This window comes from Oncorhynchus mykiss, chromosome 18 (assembly GCF_057628025.1).
Source record: "Oncorhynchus mykiss isolate SJ-2025 chromosome 18, ASM5762802v1, whole genome shotgun sequence".
Lineage (NCBI taxonomy): Eukaryota > Metazoa > Chordata > Actinopteri > Salmoniformes > Salmonidae > Oncorhynchus > Oncorhynchus mykiss.
The window spans coordinates 55,314,735-55,338,256 of NC_143039.1; the positions used below are offsets into that span (position 1 = coordinate 55,314,735).

General features: G+C 43.9%; 3 protein-coding genes across 4 annotated transcripts; all 3 read left to right on the forward strand.

The window, feature by feature from the left end:
* Positions 1-2,324: 2,324 nt before the first annotated feature.
* On the forward strand, positions 2,325-4,402 carry LOC110496396 (uncharacterized). Its single transcript, XM_090208810.1, has 4 exons — positions 2,325-3,513; positions 3,734-3,866; positions 4,001-4,062; positions 4,197-4,402. The coding sequence occupies exons 1-4, from the start codon at positions 3,463-3,465 to the stop codon at positions 4,275-4,277; spliced, it is 327 nt and encodes a 108-aa protein (XP_090064936.1). The 5' UTR covers positions 2,325-3,462; the 3' UTR covers positions 4,278-4,402.
* On the forward strand, positions 4,323-10,410 carry LOC149975599 (uncharacterized). The gene is made up of 8 exons (XM_090206667.1): positions 4,323-4,369; positions 5,081-5,215; positions 5,431-5,467; positions 5,673-7,211; positions 7,348-9,322; positions 9,474-9,659; positions 9,795-9,966; positions 10,087-10,410. The coding sequence occupies exons 1-8, from the start codon at positions 4,323-4,325 to the stop codon at positions 10,343-10,345; spliced, it is 4,350 nt and encodes a 1,449-aa protein (XP_090062793.1). The 3' UTR covers positions 10,346-10,410.
* Positions 10,411-10,421: 11 nt separating this feature from the next.
* LOC110496397 (palmitoyltransferase ZDHHC18-B) lies at positions 10,422-23,318 on the forward strand. Of its 2 annotated transcripts, none has more exons than XM_021572275.3 (8): positions 10,422-12,302; positions 13,740-13,900; positions 16,826-16,975; positions 17,319-17,456; positions 17,605-17,656; positions 17,882-17,984; positions 20,144-20,256; positions 21,057-23,318. In XM_021572275.3, the coding sequence occupies exons 1-8, from the start codon at positions 12,079-12,081 to the stop codon at positions 21,274-21,276; spliced, it is 1,161 nt and encodes a 386-aa protein (XP_021427950.3). In that variant the 5' UTR covers positions 10,422-12,078; the 3' UTR covers positions 21,277-23,318. The 2 variants fall into 2 exon arrangements, with proteins under 2 accessions (XP_021427950.3, XP_090064937.1); XM_090208811.1 differs by lacking the exon at positions 10,422-12,302 and adding an exon at positions 12,728-12,856.
* The last annotated feature ends 204 nt before the right edge of the window (positions 23,319-23,522 follow it).

The following is a 23,522-nucleotide window of genomic DNA, read 5'->3' on the forward strand; positions in this document are numbered from 1 at the left end:
CGGGCAGTGTGAACTCGGCTAACGAGAGTAGTAACACGCTGCTGTCAACGTGAAAACCAGTACATTATTATGCACTAGGGAAATAGCTAGCGAGTTGTTTAGCATGTAACACCCTCTAGCGATCATTTGGTGGCAGTGTCGCTCAGATCACACAACAACAGAACGGCCGTGTTCAAGAGGGATCAAAACCTGTATCATGGGTCAATTGTGACTGACTGACAGATGTGAAAGTAATAACGAGTAGTTTTATGATGCAAGGTCCTTTGTAGATCAGTTTTTATCGGCAGGCGCCCGTGGGAAGGTTTTTATATGACAAGCCTGCACGGTCGGCTGCTGTGTCCAACGAGCCCAGCCAGTTCTACTATGACGTCATAGTTAGGGGTTTATGGCGTACCAGGTGATGATGCGGGTTCTAGAATTGCAACTCCGATTCTTGTACTGTCTGTTCATTTTATACCCTGACATTTTTATATTTCATATAATAATGACACTGGAAATTATCCAGTTTTCTTCACCAGAATGAGAATTGGAATTTGATCAGTATGGAACATATGGTATGTAGGCTATTTTCTATGAAGACAGTTATATTTCAGCTGCTATAGTTATTTATTCAATATTCAACTGCTTTTTTTTGTGTCACTTTCTGATTTCTAATTAGGTCAGATGAGACCATGGCATTTGTACAGTGTCTTTAGTTTCATTTGTACAGTGTCTTTAGTTTCATCAATAAAAGTAGTTTAACTTTGGATGTACTACTGTACAAATGAAACCCCAGTAAGGAAAAACAGTGTCTTTATGGTCAGCTGCCTTCTTATCCTATATGCTACATTATTGATTGAGTGGTTTGGTATCCACTGCAGGGTGCTGGTAAGCAGACCAACCCTCACCCTCTGGACCTGCCCATCCGAGGAAAGATCCCTGTTGTTTCTGGGGTGTCCAATGTCTACCACACAACCCGGCTCTGTGAGAGGGTAAGCAGCACTAAGCTACTGTTAGCATCACTAAGCACCAGGGTAAGCAGCACTATATCTATTGTTAAAATAAGCTTGAAAATTGTAAAGGGTTCAAGCTATAATTTCCTGGGTATCTGCATGTTTTACAACCAATGCCTAGACTCATGAAATAGCCTACTATTATTGATGAGATCGCTCCAATTCCACTTGACTGGGAGAAAGATCAGAGAAACGCATCACTCATCATGTCATCATTTCAGTTGTTCCAGCCGAAGAGTGACTTTGACCTGACGGACCCCAACGGCTACCTGTTGAGCTCTGGGTACAGCAGTCTCCATGACCCCAACCTCAGGAAGTACCTGCACCGCAAAGACATCCACCAACGCCTCCTTAACCTGGGCTTCATCACCAAGGATGAGAAAGTCAGTGAGCTTTCAGCCTTTCACAATGAGCCCTTTTGATTCCTTTTACGAACTGTATCATAATGTTTGGTGTGATTGGAGGAGTTTTGGCGCACTTGGATAGTACTGACACCACAATATACCAGCCCTCAGGAAAAATAAAGTCATCCTAAATAGAAGTCCTTACCCTTAAACCCATCCATGTCTCTACCAGGTACACTACCTGTCAAAAGTTTGGACACACCTACTCATTCAAGGGTTTTTCTTTATTTGTAACATGTTCTACAATGTAGAATAATAGTGAAGACATCAAAACTATGAAATAACACATATGAAATCACGTAATTACCAACTAAGTGTTAAACAAATCTAAATATATTTTTGATTTTTCAAAGTAGCCACCCTTTGCCTTGGTGACCGCTTTGCACACTCTTAGAATTCAAACCAGATGGGATGGCGTATTGCTGCAGAATGCTGTGGTAGTCATGCTGGTTAAGTGTTCTTTGAATTCTACCGGTCTAATGTCCATTGCTCGTGTTTCTTGGCCCAAGAAAGTCTCTTCATCTTATTGGTGTCCTTTAGTAGTGGTTTCTTTGCAACAATTCGACCATGAAGGTCTGATTCACACAGTCTCCTCTGAACAGTTGATGTTGAGATGTGTCTGTGGCTTGAACTCTGTGAAGCATTTATTTGGGCTGCAATTCCAGGTGACTACATCATGAAGCTGGTTGAGAGAATGCCAAGAGTGTGCAAAGCTGTCATCAAGGCTACTCAAGAATCTCAAATACACATGTTTGGTTACTACATGATTCCATGTGTTATTTCATAGTTTTGATGACTTCACTATTATTCTACAATGTGTAAAAAAATATATTTAAAAAACCTGGAATGAGTAGGTGTGTCCAAACTTTGACTGGTACTGTATGTAGTCTAATTCTATGGTCTCAACACCTTATTTCCCATTCTTCAGATTATCTGTTCAGTCAAAGAGTTGAACCGCTATAGAGATCACCTGGCGGATGTGGAGTTGGACTGGGGTCGGAGATTCAGGACCGAACAGGTAAGTCGGGGCGAGTTCAGATTTCAGATACCAGGGCTTTGAGAGGGAGAAGGTAGAGAGAGTGAAAGAAAGAGACACATTCTAGCCATGTCGTCATCGACGGCAGTTTCAGTACCATGATCCTTCCCTTCCTGGTGTTAGAAGAACTGTCGCGCAAGTTACATGTTTAAATGTTTTTCTCTGTAATCCCAGAAAGAGTCCGTGCGTAAGTTCCTGACCCTCCAGCAGCAGGGTCAGATCCCTGAACACGTGACTCTATCTGATGTCACAGAGTGGTTACTGCACAGGGGAAGGAGCCTCTTTAGGAAGAGACAGCAGTCCAACAGGGCCAGGTGAGACAGAGAGGGCACAGACAGGTTGGCTGACAGGCTACTAAGGGACTGTTACTGTATAGACACGAAAGATGCCGGCATAGTACCTGTTGAGAATAATATGATTAAGATGAAGAAATGAAGTGCAAAACAAGTATTGTATGTTTGTCTTATTATACTAAAAACGTAGCAAGGAAAAAATGGCCCTTGGAAGTTGTGTTCATTGATTTGTTATGGGAGCTATGGTGAATGTGGCTGCACATGGAGAAAAACACTTACTTACCCGGTGCTTTGATGTGTGAAAAACCCCTTTAGAAGGTTCCCTTCCAAGTATGGGCTGGAGGAGGACTGTTATCTTGCTAGACTGCCCAGTATTGCTATGGGGGGCAACATGGTAGATCTAGACTGCTGCTCCAGCCTCACCTGCAGGTCGGAACTGGTAAGACATCAAATCAAACATGAGGACTATTGTTATGAGGCCAACTAGAATGGCTGCGGGGGAATCAGTATCAGTAATGAAAGAAATACATAAAAGTGAATATACATCTCTATATTCGACTGGACAGGTGAAATAAAGTTCTGATATACTGTAGTATTTTGTAACAGAAAATTAAAAATCACTTTTGGTACATTCATATTCAGCCACTGACTTGAGAACCCTCTCTCCCTGGTCTTAGTTGTGGAATGCTAAGGGCCGTGCGTTGCTGCAGGAGGTCAGCAAGGAGGTGAAGAGAGAGATGAGGCTGGAGCAACGTTGGGTCACAAGCCAACAGGAAAAAGAGAAAATGGTATGGCTTTGGGTTTTAACATTGTGTTTCAACTCTCTTTAGTCGTACTCACACCACACTTACTAGTTGAACGTGCAGGTTAAGGACAGCCCTGGTCTAAGAGCATGCAGTGGGAGAAGCCTGTGTGTTTTGTGGCAAAAAGCATCAATGACTCCCCCGACAGAAACAAAATACATGGATCGCAACTTAAAATGGTATTGTTTTGATCACTTGCTCCTAGAAACGGGAGAGACAACAGAAGAGACGTCTCAAAGGCGGGAAGAAAGATTCTCCAGCCAAGACAGATTCACAAGACAACCCAGAGAGCATGGACAACATCCTGATATCGGTATCAAATCCTGACAACAACCAATGTGAGACTTTCCTACTGATGTTTGCTTTGAACAGACAGCCAAGTCCTGAAGTATGGGGCAATACATAAGCTCTTTGTAAAGGAATTTAGCCAGTAATGCTTTGATGTTTAGTCTTTGTTTTTATCCCTCCTCAGTCGACCCCTCTGATCATCACTCCTTACCTTCTCCAGTGGAACAGAAATGTGACGTAACGAGAGTAAGAATCTTAATTCATCACTTATAGTGGAGGTGATTTATTTCTGATCCAAACTAGGGCACTACGTAGTGAATAGGCTGTAATTTGTATGTGGTTAATATCTTACTTATGAAACGTCGTATTTGTGTTTATAGAAACTCTCGGCTCTGTGTCACAACATGGTCGAAGCAGTGAATCAGAAGTCCATCATCTCTGCCCACAACCTCTGTAAGTAGAAGGCTAGGATTCCTCTCATCTTCCTGTTTTAAATCAGCATTACTATGAAACGCCACACTGAGATTCAGGGGTGCAACTTTGGTTTTTCGAAGTGGGGCAGACATCTTTTCTGTATCCGGTTGGATAAACTCTCCAAACAGCCTGCCCGACCGCTCGGTCCTAAAGCACACCGTTGCCCCGTTTTGTATCACATTCCAATGATAAAACTTGGGGGGCCATTTGTTTATAACATAATTATTATTATTTATTTATTCCCCCCCCCAATTTCGTGGTATCCAATTGTTTAGAAGCTACTATCTTGTCTCATCGCTACAACTACTGTACGGGCTCGGGAGAGACGAAGGTTGAAAGTCATGCATCCTCCGATACACAACCCAACCAAGCCGCACTGCTTCTTAACACAGCGCGCATCCAACCCGGAAGCCAGCCGCACCAATGTGTCGGAGGAAACACCGTGCACCTGGCAACCACGCACTCCGCCCGCCACAGGAGTCGCTGGTGCGAGATGAGACAAGGATATCCCTACCGGCCAAACCCTCCCTAACCCGGACGACACTAGGCCAATTGTGCGTCGCCCCACGGACCTCCCGGTCGCGGCCGGTTACGACAGAGCCTGGGCGCGAACCCAGAGTCTCTGGTGGCACAGCTGGCGCTGCAGTACAGCACCCTTAACCACTGCGCCACCCGGGAGACCTCTATAACAGAATTTTGACTGTATCTTCAATATAGAGTGAAAACCCATCATAATTTCTTAGGTGACTTTTAACTTACTCATTCTATACTTTATGTGTATGGTATAAAGAGTGTTTTGTTCATGTCTTGTAGTTGCCGAGGGCCCAGGGCTGGTTGACTCTGTCTCCTCCACCTTGGTGACCTGTAGCAGTCTGATTGGACAAGCTGGCTCCCTTCAGTCCATCACCCAGCAACTGTCTGAAATGTAAGTCTGCACTTTCAAACATTTGTAAATATTTGCTTTTAAATGTATGGAATGTGCTGTATAGATATTCCGCAATTGATTAATTGACATATATGGTCCAGTGAGTTTTATCTGTAAAAGCTGTGGTTCGGTTTTTTTCAATTTCTTTTGTTCACTATAAATGGAAAGGCTGTGTATAGTGTTGCTGCAGTGAATTTGTATGTTTCCCACCACAGAGAACAGAGGCTACTGAAGGAGCATTTTAAAGGAACTGTGAGTTTTGATTTATATTCATTCTGCCACATGCATTATTAGTCACTTGTTAAGTCAAGTAAACGAGAACATCTAGGTATCAATATCAAATATAACTGTCATTCACGTCTACTGGAAATACAGTCTGAATGTGGCCCGGGCCCAGTCTGAACGAAGTTTGAATGGGTCTTGTGTATTGATTGTTCATGCCATGCTCTCCACATAGATCACCACTGAGGACCTACACACCATCATACACAGTGTGGTGGTGACCGTAGTGGAGGAGGTCAACGGGATCCTCATCCCAGCCATCTTGGCCTTCGAGTATGAGCGCCTAACAGGCTCCGTCAGCTCCAGTGACATACCCAGCAGCGACGTACCCACCTACAGCAGCCCCTCCTCCTCGGACTACTACCGGACATCCTCCTTCAGCACTAGCCTGCAGTCCTCCTCCCCTCAGATAGGGCTGTCCAGCCCTACGCCTACACCTCCCATCATGCCGTTCAAACCTACCCCCGGTGTCATCAGACAGAGGACATTGACCGTGAGCTTTCCTGAAGAGGCTGATCGAGAGTCTGAGAGAGAAACTGAGGGAGAGGCATCTCTCTCAGTGGACCTGGCTGCCTCCAGTAGCCCAAGCCCTTCTGAAAACCAATCCTTGCCTTTGGAGACAAGTCCTCCGTGCTTGAGGTCTTCAGGAACCAGTTTTGAATCTGCTGGAACCCGTTTGGAATCTTCTGGATCCAGCCTGGGGTCTTTAGGAACTGACCTGCTGGTGAAGGTCGAGGCCGTTATTCAGGAGGTGATAAGGGGAGCCGTAGATAAACTAGAGGTCGAGAGGAACAACAGGCACGGAAGAAGGGTGAGAAACATGAGTCCTGAGGAAAAGGCTGAGAGTGTCTCCAAGAGGACTGAGGCTGCATCGAGAGAGAGTAGTGGTGAGAGGAGAGTCAGGGGAGTGGAGAGCAATGGCAAGAAGGTGGAGACTGTTGCAGATAGAGTGGCAAAGACAGAAGTGTCGACTATTGCAGACACAACGGCCAAGACTGAACTTCTGACTATTGAAGATACAATGGCTGAACTGGAGATAAAGAAAGTCGAGATTATTGCTGATGTGATACCCAAGACTACAAGTAAGGAGGTGGCCACTACGATGGAAAAGGTGGAGGCTAAAAAAGAGGATACTCTTGCAGATGTGATGGCAAGGACTGAATTTACAGAGGTGCCAATTATTGCAGGTACAACTGCCAAGAATGAAGTTCAGGAAGTGGAGACTATTGCAGATGTAACGGAAAAGACCAAAATTAAGGAAGTAGTTGAGATTAACAAGAGGGACACCCAAGAGGCAAAGGTAAAGGCTAGTTTTGAGACAGAGGTCGAGCTGACTAAAAGGTTGGACATTGACACTAAAACGGAAGAAGAAGCCAATGCTGAGATGAACGCAGATGAACAAGACAATACCATATCGGAGAATAACAACAGATGCTTTGAGCTTATTCTAACAGCTAGAGAAGTCAGAGATGAGAAAATAGAATGCAAGGTAGAACTCAGGGATGAGAATATTGGTGCAAAGAATGAAACTATGGATGCAAAGGATTCTGTTGAGAATGCACATGCTGAGAAAAATGAACACAGCCACGTAAGCCCTGAGCTATTTCAGTCATCATCAGACAATGATGAAGGTGGTCCTTCAATGTTCCCCATGACCAGCATGTTGAAGAGCGCTGCCCTGTCCTCGGACCAGGTTGATGAGATCCTAGACAAGGTAATGTATTGTACAGTCCCTTGTTTTTATGCATAGTTTATTCTATTGACGACATGTACTGTACTTGTTCCATCAGTGCTCGGTTTATGTGTTCTGATGCATGCATGTGTATCAAATAAAGTGTATTCAATTCAAGGTGATCGATGTCCTGACTGGGGAGGGCCACAAGTTCATCTTCTCAGAGTACAGGCCAAGTATGACCTCAAGCCCAGACTCCACGGTGTGTATTGCCTCAAGCCCAGAATCTAGACCAGGTCTTACCTCTACTCCAGTGGACAGAGCAAGCAGTTCCTCCATCCCTGAGGCCAGGCCAAGCAGTTCCTCCATCCCTGAGGGCAGGCCAAGCAGTTCCTCCATCCCTGAGGCCAGACCAAGCAGTTCCTCCATCCCTGAGGTCAGGCCAAGCAGTTCCTCCATCCCTGAGGTCAGGCCAAGCAGTTCCTCCATCCCTGAGGTCAGGCCAAGCAGTTCCTCCATCCCTGAGGGCAGACCAAGCAGTTCCTCCATCCCTGAGGGCAGACCAAGCAGTTCCTCCATCCCTGAGGGCAGACCAAGCAGTTCCTCCATCCCTGAGGGCAGACCAAGCAGTTCCTCCATCCCTGAGGGCAGACCAAGCAGTTCCTCCATCCCTGAGGCCAGGCCAAGCAGTTCTTCTGCCACTCCAGGGTCTAGCCCCAGCAGTGAGTCTCTGTGCTGCATGTCCAGCGGCCACAATCAGGAGATCAATGTCCAAAGCCCATCTGACCCACCTGGTAAGCTCCTAGGAGGCCAGGCCAGCACCCCGAGGCCTCAAAACCCACTGCTGCTCAGTGAAGAGGATCTGTCAGACAGGGAGCTAATGCCCTATGCCAACAGCATTATCAACATTATCATGCAGAAGATGCACCATGACGATGACCTTTACGAGTCCGTGGGTGGCCAGAAACCACTGTCCCCAAGAAGGCGATCACGCCCAGCTCTTCTGTCACAATACTCTCCTCAGGACAACTCTGAGATCCCTGTGCTCAAGAGGGCTGATCGGAAATCACTAAAGTCAGTTGATCCAAAGGCCCTGAGAGTAGTCAGGTGGGTGCTGCAGACCATCCATAGACGCCATGGGTGGCTGGGTCAGGCTAATGACCACAGCAGACAGGCCAAAGAAAGCTTGCTGCTCTGTGATGTCATCCAGGTCTTGCTTGAGAAGCTCGACCACAAGATGGCCACTACTGGAGACCTACAGGTGGCACCTACCCAAACATATGCCCTACATACTGACGACCGCTTCAAGACGAAGTTGCAGGAGGCTACAGTTGAACCCATCAGCGATATCATCGGACATCTGTCCATCAATCTGCTGAGGTCCGAGTCTTGCTTCGTGCCTAAGAAGAGATGGTCGTCGTCAAACACCCTGGCTAAGAGCGTCTCAATGACCAACCTGGGGAGCCGAGCTGCGGCTTCGGCTGTGGCCATGGACATCAGCTCCAATGTGGTTGAGAAGCTCAAAGAGGCCTCAGGTAGCAGCAAGACCACCTGCTCGATGACTAGCCTTCGGGACTTTGTCAGAGCCATGACCGTCAGCCAACCAGAGCTCAGCCAGCAGGCCACCTCATCTGGGTCAAAAATTCACAATGTCTACAGGGAGGTTCTGGAGATCGTTGTGACCAAGCTGAGGAGTTTTGTCACCAAAGGGGGATCATTTCACAAGCCCACAGAGCACTTAGCGCAGAAGATGGCGGAGAGCTGCCTCGAGGTAGAATGTGCTTTCATGGAGATTCTGCAGACACTTAAGAGTCACGGAACAGGCGATGAGGCATGCAACGCCTGGGCAGTTGACTGCATGTCCACGACTATCTCTGACACCATGTTTAAACGTGTGACTGAGGGGGGCCATCCTCCTCATCTTACTCATGTCTCTGGGGCAACGGTCACAAACTGTGGTCCAATCAGAATCAGTGATGTTAACCAGAAGCGGCCTATCAAGATCAAGGCTAGAATGTCCAGGTCCTCCGTGAACCTCCTACAAACCACTGTGGAAAAGTTTGTGCATAAGCTGACGGGTGAGCGGGTGTCCATCCCAGAACTAGGAGAAGGAATGTCTACTTCTACCAGTCCCCAGCAAGGAAAGGATCCTGGTAAGATCGACAGAGGAATTTCTCTGTTTTTTAATTCTTGTTATTTTTATTATAAAATGCATAAATAAACAAATAATTCAGCCTTCTTCGCTATTAATACTATGTAATGGTTCCTAATTGTAAATAAAAATAATTATCTCTTCTCTCACAGAGAACCTACGTAGGCCTCAGAGTGTTCAGAGGAGATTCACTACTGAGCCTCCCTCCGAGCTCTCGCCACGGAGCCAGCTGAAACGGGAGGAGCTAATTAGTATGCTGTGTGCATTGATGACCAAATCCATCATTAGCTCCTTGTCTCTGGATAGAGCTTTTCAGGTTCCAGTTGACGCAGTCTCAGGTAGTTGTCCTGAATACCTTTATCGCTCCTGTATGATGTTCATAACACCTCATATTAGATTGAATTTGGTGCTAAATATGCCATAGGCTACTGTATATTATTTAATAAAATCCTGATGTATTTTTTTTTTCACAGATACAAAGGAAAGCAGAGCTTCTGCTGTGAAGTTGGGTAGGAATACCAGAACACTGGTGCCGACGCCCCCTCCTCGCCCCACCCACACTAACAGCCAGACGGATAATAAGCCTGTCCAAGGGGACAGCAGGAGGAGAATCCGACCTCTCCGTACTCTTCAGGCTGCCAAGAGGTAAGAAAAAAACGTTGGAACTGAAATTAGGGCTGATGGTTTCAGATACAATTTTGAATATCCTTTGCAAGATGGACTAATAAAGTTCTATATTTGTATTCCCTTATTCTCTAAAAAAAGGGTGGTCAGCTCCATGGACTTGGGCATTTCCAGGGCCACTAGTAGAAGCAGTGGGGTGGTAGGTCAGCTGGCGTGTCCAGCCAAAAGCAACAACAATCTCTTCAGCGAGCCGCCAAGCCCCTCTGGAGCCATTTCAAACACATCTCTAGTAGCCTCTGAGATCACTGAGAATTTGGTGTGTCAGCTCCTCCAGGGTGATTCTCCAGACTTCATGTCATCCAGCAACCACACCAGCCCCAGAGGAACAACATTCAACTAATGGAACTGCAGAAACATCGTTTTCTAAATATCTAGGCTTAATAAAAAAATAATTTTGCAATGACATTATTTGGTCACTTGTTCATGGTTTTAATATGATCATTCAAAGTAGCCTACCAGATTTTCACATTTTGAGGTGTAAGCAAAAATACTGGTAAGTAACCCACTAAAGGTTTCCTCATGTGTCCGTTGTGTAAGCATAGACCATAAAAAGAAAAGGGTGTAAGGGAAATATTGACTTCATTCCTTGCCAGCAAATCATGAACGCTGTAAATGTGTTGTAAACATGTCATAGCAATCATAACCAACGGTTATCTATTATATTGACAAGATAGCCCAGTGACCGCTCTAACAACAATGGAAATACATGTCCTCAATTAGTAAAGGCGAGTGAAGTCAGGTGGGACCACTTTAGCCCATAGACAATGAAACCAATGTGTGCGCGTCCTCCGCTATCATTACCACCAGTTGGCCAGCGCCTCAGAGAGCAGATACTACTTGTGCCTGTTGTTCACACGGGTAAGAGGTTGTGTTCGTAAATTACATCTGGAGTGCCATGGTGCGCACTCGAGCTTGCAAGCGACTTCGAGACACAAACGAGAGCACCCCTCACTCTGACAATTTTACTAGCCCCAGCAGAGCTGTTAGGGCTGTGTTCATACTATCTTGATCGTTAGTGACCAACTGTGCTGCTAGCAACAATTTCATACCGTTTTTTTAACCAACTTTTGCGGACACCTGTTGTTTTCAAAGGGTGTTGCGCGTTGGTAAATCCATCAGTTATTCTGCTGACACTCAAACGAGTAGATAACGTCAATGTACCAAACGCACCCGACCGGAGTCGTTTTTCTCAACGTTGCTGGAATTACACGTGCATCCACTTCTATCAGAACAATTAACAGCCTGAACAATTAACCGCCTGAACATTACCAAACTTATTTAAGATCAAATAAGCCTCAAGTAATTCGACACTATCGTAAACCTCCATATTAAAAATGATTTATCTCACGCAAGCAGATTTTGGGCGGAGTAAATTCTCACTCCATAAGGGCTGGACCATACGATATAAGTACACCTGACCTGCACGCTTTCCGGAATTTAATAGACTGCACAAGACCAAAACAAATCATATTTCGATAAATGTATACGTTTAACAGACTGTCTGCTCTGCAGTTGGTTAGTTAGCGTCGATTCGTAGCTACGAAAACTCCCTCATCTGTCAACATCACCACCGGGAAATGTGACGTTACTTTCTGCCTGGAAGTGTAGGAGTTGGTGGGCTCATATAGGATCAAACTGTCCGTATCAGACCCCTGGTATGGTACCAATAGACCTGCTGTGATATGTACTCTTCTATCCACTCGTCTGCTCATCCATGTTGGGCTCGTTAACCAGTTTTGCGGTCTGCTGATGAAATGGGTCACACACACAGCTGGTAAATAGCTAGATCGGAGGGATCATTTAAAAGTCCAGTTCTCTTCAATGACTGTATTTTGGGGACATTATTTTCTTACACTGGATAGTGGATACGCTTGGTGGTGTTGTTGAGTCAATGACGACATGCTCCACTAATTTCCCGGCGCTGTAACATGTTTGTAGTTAAAGTTCCTGGCAACGTGCTAGGCTGTTAACTACATAGGCATCTAGCTTGCTAACTAGATATCGGTGACTGCTCATCTGCTCCGGACGCCCAAGACTGGGGGAAATAAAAGTAGTCCGTTTTTTTCGAAAATCATGAACAATTGCGAATACCAACAAATCGAACCGCTGTCACTTCCGACCCCGCGGCCCGCAGCTGTTGAAGAGGAGGAGGAAAAGGCACGGAGAAAATGGGAAGTTTTCCCCGGAAAGAATCGCTTCTACTGCGATGGACGGTTCATCGTGGCTCAACAAAGCGGTGTCCTGCCACTCACCCTCGGCCTCATTCTGGTCACCACCGTACTGTTCTTTGTATTTGAGTAAGTACAAGTTCTTTTTTTTTTTTTTTTGCATTTCTTTGACACAAAATAATGTTTGCCATAGCCAAGAAAACAATGGCACAGGTTTCAACAAACCATGGTAAATTTGGTTGTCTGGCACTTTAACACAGCAGATTCTGGAATAGAATAATAGTTTTAATACCAGGAAGTCATTACATCTTCCTGCAAGTGTCTTGCTGAAATGCGTTGCATCTCCTGAGACTATGCTACAGTGGTGATTAAAAAGTTAGTTGTCTAAAACCAGATCCCCTCTGGGTGGTTGAGAAACTCTATTGTACTATTTGTGTGTCAGTCTGGTTTGACAGCATTTTCAGTTCCTCATGTTGAAAATGAGAACTAGTCCTTCATGTGGTTAATCGGTGGCCTGTTTGTTTCTGCACTCAATCTTGACCCCTTTAGTTTCCGGGTGAGAGGAAAAAAAAAAACCTTTTAATGAAGGCAGGCTACACTGCGTTTATACAAGCAGCCCAAAATTGATAATTATTTTTCAGTACCCACTGAAACGTCACGCACGGGTAGTCGCCCATCAATCAGTATGTATTAATCAGCCACTGAAATAAACTCTTTAAAAAAATATATATATAAATATATATATTTTTTTTTTGTTGACATTCTCATTCGCTTACAATGTTTTGATTATTGCTTGAACAGTCCCTAAGATTATATTTGGTTGTGTTCGTTGTAAAATACCTATTTTAAATGCATCAGTTGTTAGCTAGAATGCTAACTCTCATAGACAGGCTGGTATCGAAGCTAGCCAAAGAGCTATTTTACTGGTTGACGTGTTTTTGAAGTGTAATGCAGTTGAGTGGCAACGATGACACAATTATATTTAGCAGAACATTCATACAATACTTATAATCCAATTTTCTAATTGAAAAGTTGTGTGTGTGTGTGTGTGAAATGCACTCATAATCAACATGTAAATAGTTTTTATTCATGTTGGCTGTCTGAATGACCTGTGTTTTCCCCTATGGTTGGGATATTGTGAATAGCAACTCTTAAGTATTGCTGAATGTGATTCTTCTGGAGAAGCACTCCTGATCTTGTGCCGATAATGCTCAGTAATGTTCGGAAGACATTGTAAAAACATTTTTTTTTTAAATACTTAAGCTCACCATTTGAGCTCCACACATATTATCTGTAATTAGCAGTATACGTAACTAGCAGTTAACATATTAGCAGGGAGGGGTTTCTGCAACCAAATTGTGTGCACATCGCCCCGTGCGGGAAAGTTTGCAAACACAAAGGGGCCTATTTAGTCTTGATCAGATCAGCTTTTTTTTGCCAGTAATTGGGCAAAAGATCAGAATTGGGATGCCTGTGTAAACACAACCTTAGTTTTAACATAAGGTAGTCCACTTCAATTGTTGCTGAATATGGTCTTTTTTTATTATTTTTGTCCTGTCATCACAGCTGTCCCTTCCTGGTGAAGCACCTGACTGTGTTCATCCCAGCGATTGGAGGAGTTCTGTTTGTGTTCGCTGTCATCTCTCTCCTGCAGACCAGCTTCACTGACCCTGGAATCCTGCCCCGGGCCACGCCGGACGAGGCCGCGTACATTGAGAAGCAGATCGGTAAGGGCAACAAGTACACATTTGAAAGAACATTCTTACTTTCCCAGCTTTTTGCACTTATTCACCTACACTGCCCAAGTGACAGCGTTTGTTTTCCTGTTCCATATTCTGGGCTGTTTGTTTTTGCACTGGTTTTGAGACACTGTAGCAGCAACATGTACGTTAGTTTCCTGTTTTTTTTGTTCGACGCCATGCATTATTCAGCCAGCAAATGGTTGAACCTCCATAATTACAGGCTTCCTCCTCCCTTGAGAGAACCACACACAGTCCCCTCTGACAGAGCATGGCGGGAGGGATGGATGGCTGGAGGTCTTTGAACTGTTAATGACTGCTTGTTGCGGTGTGTGGTCAGCCCCCTGGGCTAATTGCCTTTGCTGTTTAATTGTGTGAAAAATAAGACACTCTGGCCAAATTGCAGTGGGATGCCACTAACGTCTCTCGCTCTCTCACATTCACACCAATAGCGGTAAAATCAATGGGGAAGCCAATCTATCTGTGAACATATCGGAATCGGCCAATATTAGCTAAAAATAACAATCAGTATCGGCCGATGTTAAAAATAATAACACCACGTAAAATGTTGCGCTACACAGCATTCCTAACCTAGCCCACAATGTCTGCTGTGTGGATCGAGCAGTCAACAAGTCCAGCAGTCATTTGTTAGAGTAAGAACATTTTAGTGAGACAACTTAAAGCCAAAATCCATTAACGGACAAGAGAATGGAATTCATTGCCCTTGACAACCAACCGTTCTCTGTCGTGGGTGATGTTGGCTTTCGCCGACTGGTCGAGCATCGGTACACACTACAATGTGCGCTATTTTTCAGATTTTGCCCTACCGGAGTTACACAGTAATAGCGTCACTGTTATTAGCTTCATGACATACTATGGAACGCCATTTGGGTCTTTGCGTGTAAAAAAAAATATATACAGTAGCACTGTCAAAGCTGTACAAAAAGTCTGCAAACACCGGCCACGAACGATGTGTTTACAATACCGCGTTGGTAATAAAGCATAATTTGTTCGACCGCAACTTCTGGGGTAGCTAGCTTTAGCTTGGTAGCTAGTTTTAGCTTGGTACCTAGCTAGCACCAATACAACCAGCCTGAAAACAGTAGAAACTGCAGTCATTTTCATTATTCTTAGCAATGATTTAGGAATCCTTGTAAGTATTAGCTAGGTAGCCGCTTGTTGTTCGCCTCATGCCCCCTAATGGTTTGCTCCTTGCTGTCCCAGGTACATTGCGATGACCAGTTTCTTCAGAATGTCTCTGTTTTCATTCAGCTGTTTGTTGTGCCTCTGGACACTGATCACTGTGACCTGGCCGAGAGCCTCGTTGATCCGGACTCGACCAAAGAGCTTAGTTTCAGGCTTGCCATGTGTTTTTGAGATTTTCCATGACGGTCAAGGGACCTGTCCAGGTTTGCAAGATCAGAAAAACCAGTGGTGGCCCAAGGGTTGTTGTTCAATCTTGTGTTCTTGTCAAATAAAAGTTATGACAAGCAAAACAGTTCTTTAGCCTAGCGCTCCCAGCTAGCCAGCCGGTTCTATTGGAATTCTCATTGTTACAAGGTCAGGTGCTCCTCTCCCCTGCACAATATCCAATTTTGGAGTCGCCCTCCCATTCTTGATTTTCAGCTGCTGCTCAAATAAACTTGTTTTGATCCAGAAACTCCATATCTGCATCCATAGCTAGCTACTGCAGGACACAGCTAACGGTGACGTTTTGCTCTGGTGTGATTTGCCAAATCCAAACTGGCCTCTTTTTGACTTGTTTTTTGTTTAGTTGCTGCACCTAGACCATTCAGAGTTGAGCGTTTGGCTTCCATTTTTATCAATTGAAGCCAGACGCTAGCTGGCTTCCTTTGCTGTTGAATTCAATGCTATGGGTGGCAACATAAAGTTATACTCTTTTTGACCAGACATATGCATGGGTTACACACAGGCTACTGAGACAGAGGGGTGCTGTTTTCCTCGCTCTGTTTTCTCCATTGAGATATAGATTCAGCCTGGCCACTTGCAAATTGAATGAAAATGATGAAACGCACAGAGATGAAAAATACATTTATCTATTTTATTTATGGGGAAGGCTGGCTTCCCTTGGCATCCATGAATACACGCCACACCCACACAGCTCAGAGTAGCCAAAACTGTTTAAAAAATGTGTCATACTCTCTGCAACATGGTTTAAGTCTAATGTTTTACATATCTGCTGGTTAGGCCTATCTTCCTAAACCAGATGACTACACCCAGAAAGTTCTTATCAAGAGTATCATACTTAGTTCTGACTAGCTGCCTAATATTCAGATGTCATTGTGACGCAAAGTTGTTCTCTTGAGAGTACCTTACACTTTACTGTGAATGAGCTCATGCCATGGTGTGATCGAGCCAGCCTATTAATACATCAAATTGCCTCTCATCTGAAACTTTCTGCTACTATGGCTGCGTTTACACAGGCACCCCAATTCTGATATTTTGCCTAATTTATTGGCAAAAAGACCAATTGGTGGAATAAAAATATCAGAATTGGACTGCTGTATAAACGCAGCCTATGGGTCTGCTAGGCAGGCATCACACTTTCATACACATTACACAGAGCCTGAGTTGATTGACTGCCACCCCTTTGATTTCACCTTAATGGACACCACTCTGCCAGCAATTAGGCCTAACGCCACTGCCTGGATCACAGCATGGACACACACACACACACACACAGCATAGGTTTTACTATCTTTGTGGGGACCTAAAATGTATTTCTATGAAACATCTTATTTTACCTAACCCCTAATTCTAAAATAGGACAATGTTCCTTGTTTTACCATCCTTGTGGGGACTTTTGGGGATTTACAGTACCCACAAGGATAGTAATACACACTAATATACACACCTTCTGTACTATGTCTCTTGATCTGTCTTTCTCCTCAGATAACTCTGGCTCTTCCACCTACCGACACCCTCCCCGCACCAAGGAGGTGGTGATCAACCAGCAGGTAGTGAAGCTCAAGTACTGTTTCACCTGCAAGATGTTCCGGCCACCGCGCACCTCCCACTGCTCCCTCTGTGACAACTGTGTGGGTAAGGACCGGAGACCAAGGGGGGCGTTCAGCACGGAACACAGGGGGGGGGGGGGGATCAACACACTGACATTTATGAGACTGAATTATTTAGGCTACACTACACAGCCTGTTACTGAGATTGTTTTGTTGAACAGTCTGCCGGTCTTATAAAGAGGATTTATTAGTTCTCTCCATAAAGATGATGGTCAACTCTGAAAGCAGGGTCTCTTAAAATGTTTGGACTTTTCTACAAATTAATTTTCCAATTGAAAGGGGCTTGAGAGCTTGGCCTCAATGTCAATAAGATGTCCTTTGTAGATATTTGTTCATTTTCTTCCCCCATCTCACTTCCTCTCCTCCAGAGCGATTCGACCACCATTGTCCCTGGGTGGGGAATTGTGTTGGGAAGAGGAACTATCGTTTCTTCTACACCTTCATTGTCTCTCTGTCCTTCCTGACAGCCTTCATCTTTGGCTGCGTCGCCACACATCTAGCACTGAGTACGTAGTCGACACATCTAGCACTGAGTACGTAGTCGACACATCTGGCCACTGCCCTGGCTTGTGATGTTGTACGAAACTGCTGAGTGGATCCTGATATTTTCCTGTCATGGTTTTCTGTAACAATCTTCAATTGCTCTGTCCTCAGGGGCACAAGGGGGGAGAGGCCTTATTTTTGCTCTTCAAGAGAGTCCAGCCAGATATCCTTTTACCAAGACTCTGTGTGTCTAGGGTAACCTACCTGATCCCCTCATAATACCACTCCCTGCCTCGAGTAGTGTGGTGTTAGGGCACCTAAACTGTCATTCACTTCACTTTCTTGGCTGTATTGCAGAATAAGAATGAGTCTCTTTGTCCAGCTGATGTCTCTGATGATATTTAGATACTCAAACCATAAATGTTGTCTTTGACTTTTCTTCCTGCACTGCTGTGGAGCTGGTGATTTGCTTCTTATCAGTTTGGTCCATATTGGGCCTCTCAGGCTTCCATACCTACCTGGTTGCTTCTAACCTGACCACAAATGAAGATGTGAGTAAATAACAATGAGTGTGATGTCTTTGTCACCTCTGGGATATGTGTAATACACTTTAAAGGTCGACTGTAGCTGTTTTAATCTCAATATCACATTTCTGGGTAACAATTACTTATCTTACTGTGATTGTTTTCAATTAAAATGGTAAAAAAACAGAGGCAAATAGCGTCTTAGTAAAGGGCATGTTCTCAAGCAATAATTTTGCTTGGACTGTCTGAGTGGAGAGGAAAACTGAATATGGGATTTTATTGACAGAGGTTTGGAACTCTTTCTTATTGGTCTATTCATTAATTTACTGCATGGTGATGTCACCATGAAAGGCAAACTCCATCCCACCAAAACAGGCAAACATTTCACTAAAAGACCATTATCATAATTTTTAGTCACAGCATTATTCCAGCCTTATAGTGTGGAAAATGTATACATACACACACATACATCTACTTTGTGAATGACACAAGTCATTTTTTCCAACAATTGTTTCCAGACAGATTATTTCACTTATAATTCACAGTATCACAATTCCAGTGGGTCATAAGTTTATATACATTAAGTTGACTGTGCCTTTAAACAGCTTGGAAAATTCCACAAAAGGATGTCATGGCTTTAGAAGCTTCTGATAGGCTAATTTACATAATTTGAGTCAATTGGAGGTGTACCTGTGGATGTATTTCAAGGCCTACCTTCAAACTCAGTGCCTCTTTGCTTGACATCATGGGAAAATTAAAAGAAATCAGCCAAGACCTCAGAAAAACAGTTGTAAACCTTCACAAATCTGGTTCATCCTTGGGAGCAATTTCCAAACGCCTGAAGGTACCACGTTCATCTGTACAAACAATAATATGCAAGTATAAACATCATGGGACCACGCAGCCGTCATACCGCACAGGAAGGAGACTCGTTCTGCCTCCTAGAGATGAACGTACTTTGGTGTGAAAAGTGCAAATCAATCCCAGAACAACTGCAAAGGACCTTGTGAAGATGCTTGCGGAAACGGGTACAAAAGTATCTATATCCACAGTAAAACGAGTCCTATATCAGCATAACCTGAAAGGCCGCTCAGCAAAGAAGAAGCCACTGCTCCAAAACCGCCATTAAAAAAGCCAGACTACGGTTTGCAACTGCACATGGGGACAAAGATCGTACTTTTTGAAGAAATGTCCTCTGGTCTGATGAAACAAAAATAGAACTGTTTGGCCATAATGACCATCGTTATGTTTGGAGGGAAAAGGTGGAGGCTTGCAAGCCTCCAAACACCATCCGTGAAGCACGGGGGTGGCAGCATCATGTTCTGGGGGTGCTTTGCTGCAGGAGGGACTGGTGCACTTCACAAAATAGATGGCTTCATAAGGAAGGAAAATTATGTGGATATATTGAGGCAACATCTCCAGACATCAGTCAGGAAGTTAAAGCTTGGTCACAAATGGGTCTTCCAAATGGACAATGACCCCAAGCATACTTCCAAAGTTGTGGAAAAATGGCTTAAGGACATTATGAGCGTTATGATGGCTGCGTGGTCCCATGTTGTTTATACTTGCATACTATTGTATGTACAGAAGAACATGGTACCTTCAGGCATTTGGAAATTGCTCCCAAGGATGAACTAGACTTGTGGAGGTCCACTTTTTTTTTTCTGAGGTCTTGACTGATTTCATTTCCCCATTTTGTCAAGCAAAGGGGCACTGAGTTTGAAGGTTGGCCTTGAAATACATCCACAGGTACACCTCCAATTGACTCAAATTATGTTAATTAGCCTCTCATAAGCTTCTAAAGCCATGACATCATTTTCTGGAATTTTCCAAGCTGTTTAAAGGCACAGTCAACTTAGTGTATGTGAACTTCTGACCCACTGGAATTGTGATACAGTGAAATATGAGTGAAATAATCTGTCTGTATACAATTGTTGGAAAAATGACTGGTGTCATGCACAAAGTAGATGTCCTAACCGACTTGCCAAAACTATAGTTTGTTAACAAGACATTTGTGGAGTGGTTGAAAAACGAGTTTTAATGACTCCAACCTAAGTGTTTGTAAACTTCTGACTTCAACTGTACATGTGGTGACGTGTTTGTTGTGCCTGGTCCGTGACAAATGAACTAAAACTGGTCTAGGATGAGGACTGATGGTCAATCTTGTGTGTCTCTTTTGTTCCCAGATCAAAGGCTCGTGGTCGGGGAAGAGTGAGGCGGAGGACACCGGTAACCCCTACAGCTATAACAACATCCTGACTAACTGCTGCTCTGTACTCTGTGGGCCCATGCCTCCCAGGTGAGACTCGGCCTGGTTTATAATGGATCTTTGATAAGGTTTGAGTCAGTCCATTTAGGATGTGATTTATTTATTATTTTTTACTTTCTGAATAAAATATACTCCATTGTGTTCTAAGGATTTATCTACTCCTTGAATTGACTGAACAGGAAACTGAATTCACCCTAACATGCTGACCAGACCGCATGTTGATTTTGTCCACCCACACCAGATGCGATCAGGACACGAAATATCAAAAACCTTATTAAACCAACTATATTCATTTGGGGACAGGTTGAACAGCATTAAACATTTATGGCAACTTAGCTAGCTTGCTGTTGCTAGCTAATTTGTCCTGGGAAATAAACATTGGGTTGTTATTTTACATGAAATGCACAAGGTCCTCTACACCGACAATTAATCCACAGATAAAGGGGTAAACCGAGTTTCTATTAATCTCTCCTCCTTCAGGCTTCTTCTTCAGACTTTATATAGAGGTTGGCAACCAACTTTAAGGTGCATTACCGCCACCAACTGGGCTGTTGTGTGGACCTCAGTTCATATTTTAGTTACCTACGTTGGTGTATGCTCCTAAAAATCAATGAGGAGACGAGAGAGGCGGGACTTGCAGCATGTCAAGCGTCACAAATAGAACCAAGTTCTATTTTAGCGCCTGACTACGCAGACGCTTGCGAGCAATGATTGAATAGTGTGTGTGTGTGTGTACATTTGTAATGCTTCCGCGAGCAGTGTGGTCAGCATGTAACCCTGAAGCCTAAACTTTCTGTCTAACCTGTTTCCTCCATGTTGTTCCGTGTCAGTTTGATTGACAGGCGAGGCTTCGTGCCAGTGGAGCAGTCATCGCAGACAGTTTCCATGGAGATGGTGCTGCCCATGCCGGCTGCTAAGGAGATTAAAGTGGTAGTAGGGCCCACGCCATCCCAGCTGCCCCCCTCCCGTGCCTTGCAGGTTCCCTCCTCCCCTCTACCTGCAACCCCCCTCAGCCTGACTGGCAGACCCCAGTTTAGTTGCCTGTTCTAACACTGTTTGGCTGTTGTGTATGGGGTCACCCTCTCATGACAGTCTCAGACCAGTGTACTGTATTACTGTTGTTCAGGATCCAGTACAGACCAGTGTACTGTATTACTGTTGTTCAGGATCTGGTATTCAGGACATTACATATGGTGGTGTTTCCTGTTCCTGGTAGCCCAGTCTACACCAGACTGTTGGTTGTTTACTGCTGAAAAGACCATCTCTGGAACAAGGAAGTGAAACCGCCTGCTAGGCCATGTTTGACCTGGGTGTAGCTCAACCGTTAGTTACTCACGTCATTCTGTGCCTTAACGTTATAACCAGGCAACTCGGTGTTATGTCTTTCAGTGAAAGGGGAACCCAGCCTATATATCTGAATCATCCACTTCCTAGTTTGGTTAGAGGTTGAGCCGCTGTTTTGAGGTTCAGGAGAAACGTAAATACTAGGGAGTTTATTAGAACATGTTTGTTTCCAAAGTGTGACTGCCACTGGGCTATTTAGTTCAGTCTTATGGTAGTGGCTCTCTCCAACCCGTCAGACTGTCTGCCTCTTCCAAACCAACAGGCCTTTTTGCTGTTTACACTCAAGCAATATACAGACAAGCTGACCTAACCTTGGTTTACTTTAAGGATACAAGGGCTCAGTCTTGTCTGCTGGGAGTTTGATTATTATATATATTTTTGCACAGAAGGAGTTAGACCATAGACTATGTTCAGTTATTATACTTTTTAGCAAAACACATGTTGGTAATGGAAGTGCTTACTGCTGAGAATGTACCTGTAATGGAAGTGGTTACTGCTGAGAATGTACCTGTAACAAACACATGTCGGTAATGGAAGTGGTTACTGCTGAGAATGTACCTGTAACAAACACATGTCGGTAATGGAAGTGGTTACTGCTGAGAATGTACCTGTAACACGTGTTGGTAATGGAAGTGGTTACTGCTGAGAATGTACCTGTAACAAACACATGTCGGTACTGGAAGTGGTTACTGCTGAGAATGTACCTGTAACAAACACATGTTGGTAATGGAAGTGGTTACTGCTGAGAATGTACCTGTAACACGTGTTGGTAATGGAAGTGGTTACTGCTGAGAATGTACCTGTAACACATGTTGGTAATGGAAGTGATTACTGCTGAGAATGTACCTGTAACAAACACATGTCGGTAATGGAAGTGGTTACTGCTGAGAATGTACCTGTAACAAACACATGTTGGTAATGGAAGTGGTTACTGCTGAGAATGTACCTGTAACACATGTCGGTAATGGAAGTGGTTACTGCTGAGAATGTACCTGTAACAAACACATGTTGGTAATGGAAGTGGTTACTGCTGAGAATGTACCTGTAACAAACACATGTCGGTAATGGAAGTGGTTACTGCTGAGAATGTACCTGTAACACGTGTTGGTAATGGAAGTGGTTACTGCTGAGAATGTACCTGTAACACGTGTTGGTAATGGAAGTGGTTACTGCTGAGAATGTACCTGTAACAAACACATGTTGGTAATGGAAGTGGTTACTGCTGAGAATGTACCTGTAACACATGTCTGTACCCAAGTGCTGTTTTCATTTCTCTCAATCTGGACACTGACATGCAGTTGGTCAGCAGAAAGAGTCGGAATGTTTTATTGACACACATGGAGTTGTCTTTGTTTACGGAGTGTGGACACTTTCCTCAATGTTGTCTGTATTTGTCTCTGACGTGAGTCTGTTAGTGTAGTTGTGTGTCATAGTATAATGTAATGGTCATGTGACAGAAGCTACATACATTTTTACATTTGAGTTATTTAGCAGATGTTGTTTTTCCTGAGTGACTTACAGGAGCCAATAGGGTTCAGTGGTTTGTTGTAGTGTATTCTAAATAGATGTTAACTGCTCGGGTACCTGCTGCCCTCCAGTCTTCATCTCTTACTGGTTTCTTATACTTTTACATTGTTTTATTTGTCTTTTAAATATTTGTCATTTTGGAATATATATTAAGTCCATCTGAAATGTACTGTATTAAACATTGCATTTTAAAAAATAAAATAAATGTACTTATTCCCAAATGAGTTGTTCTCAATAGACACATTATTTTATTTGTATGTTTTCTGTGTTAAGACCGATTTAATCGGCCAATTTGATTTATTTGTAATAATGACAATTACAACAATACTGAATGAACACTTTTTTATTTGAACTTAATATAATACATCATTAAAATCAATTTAGCCTCAAATAAATAATGACATGTTTAAATAATGCAAAAACAA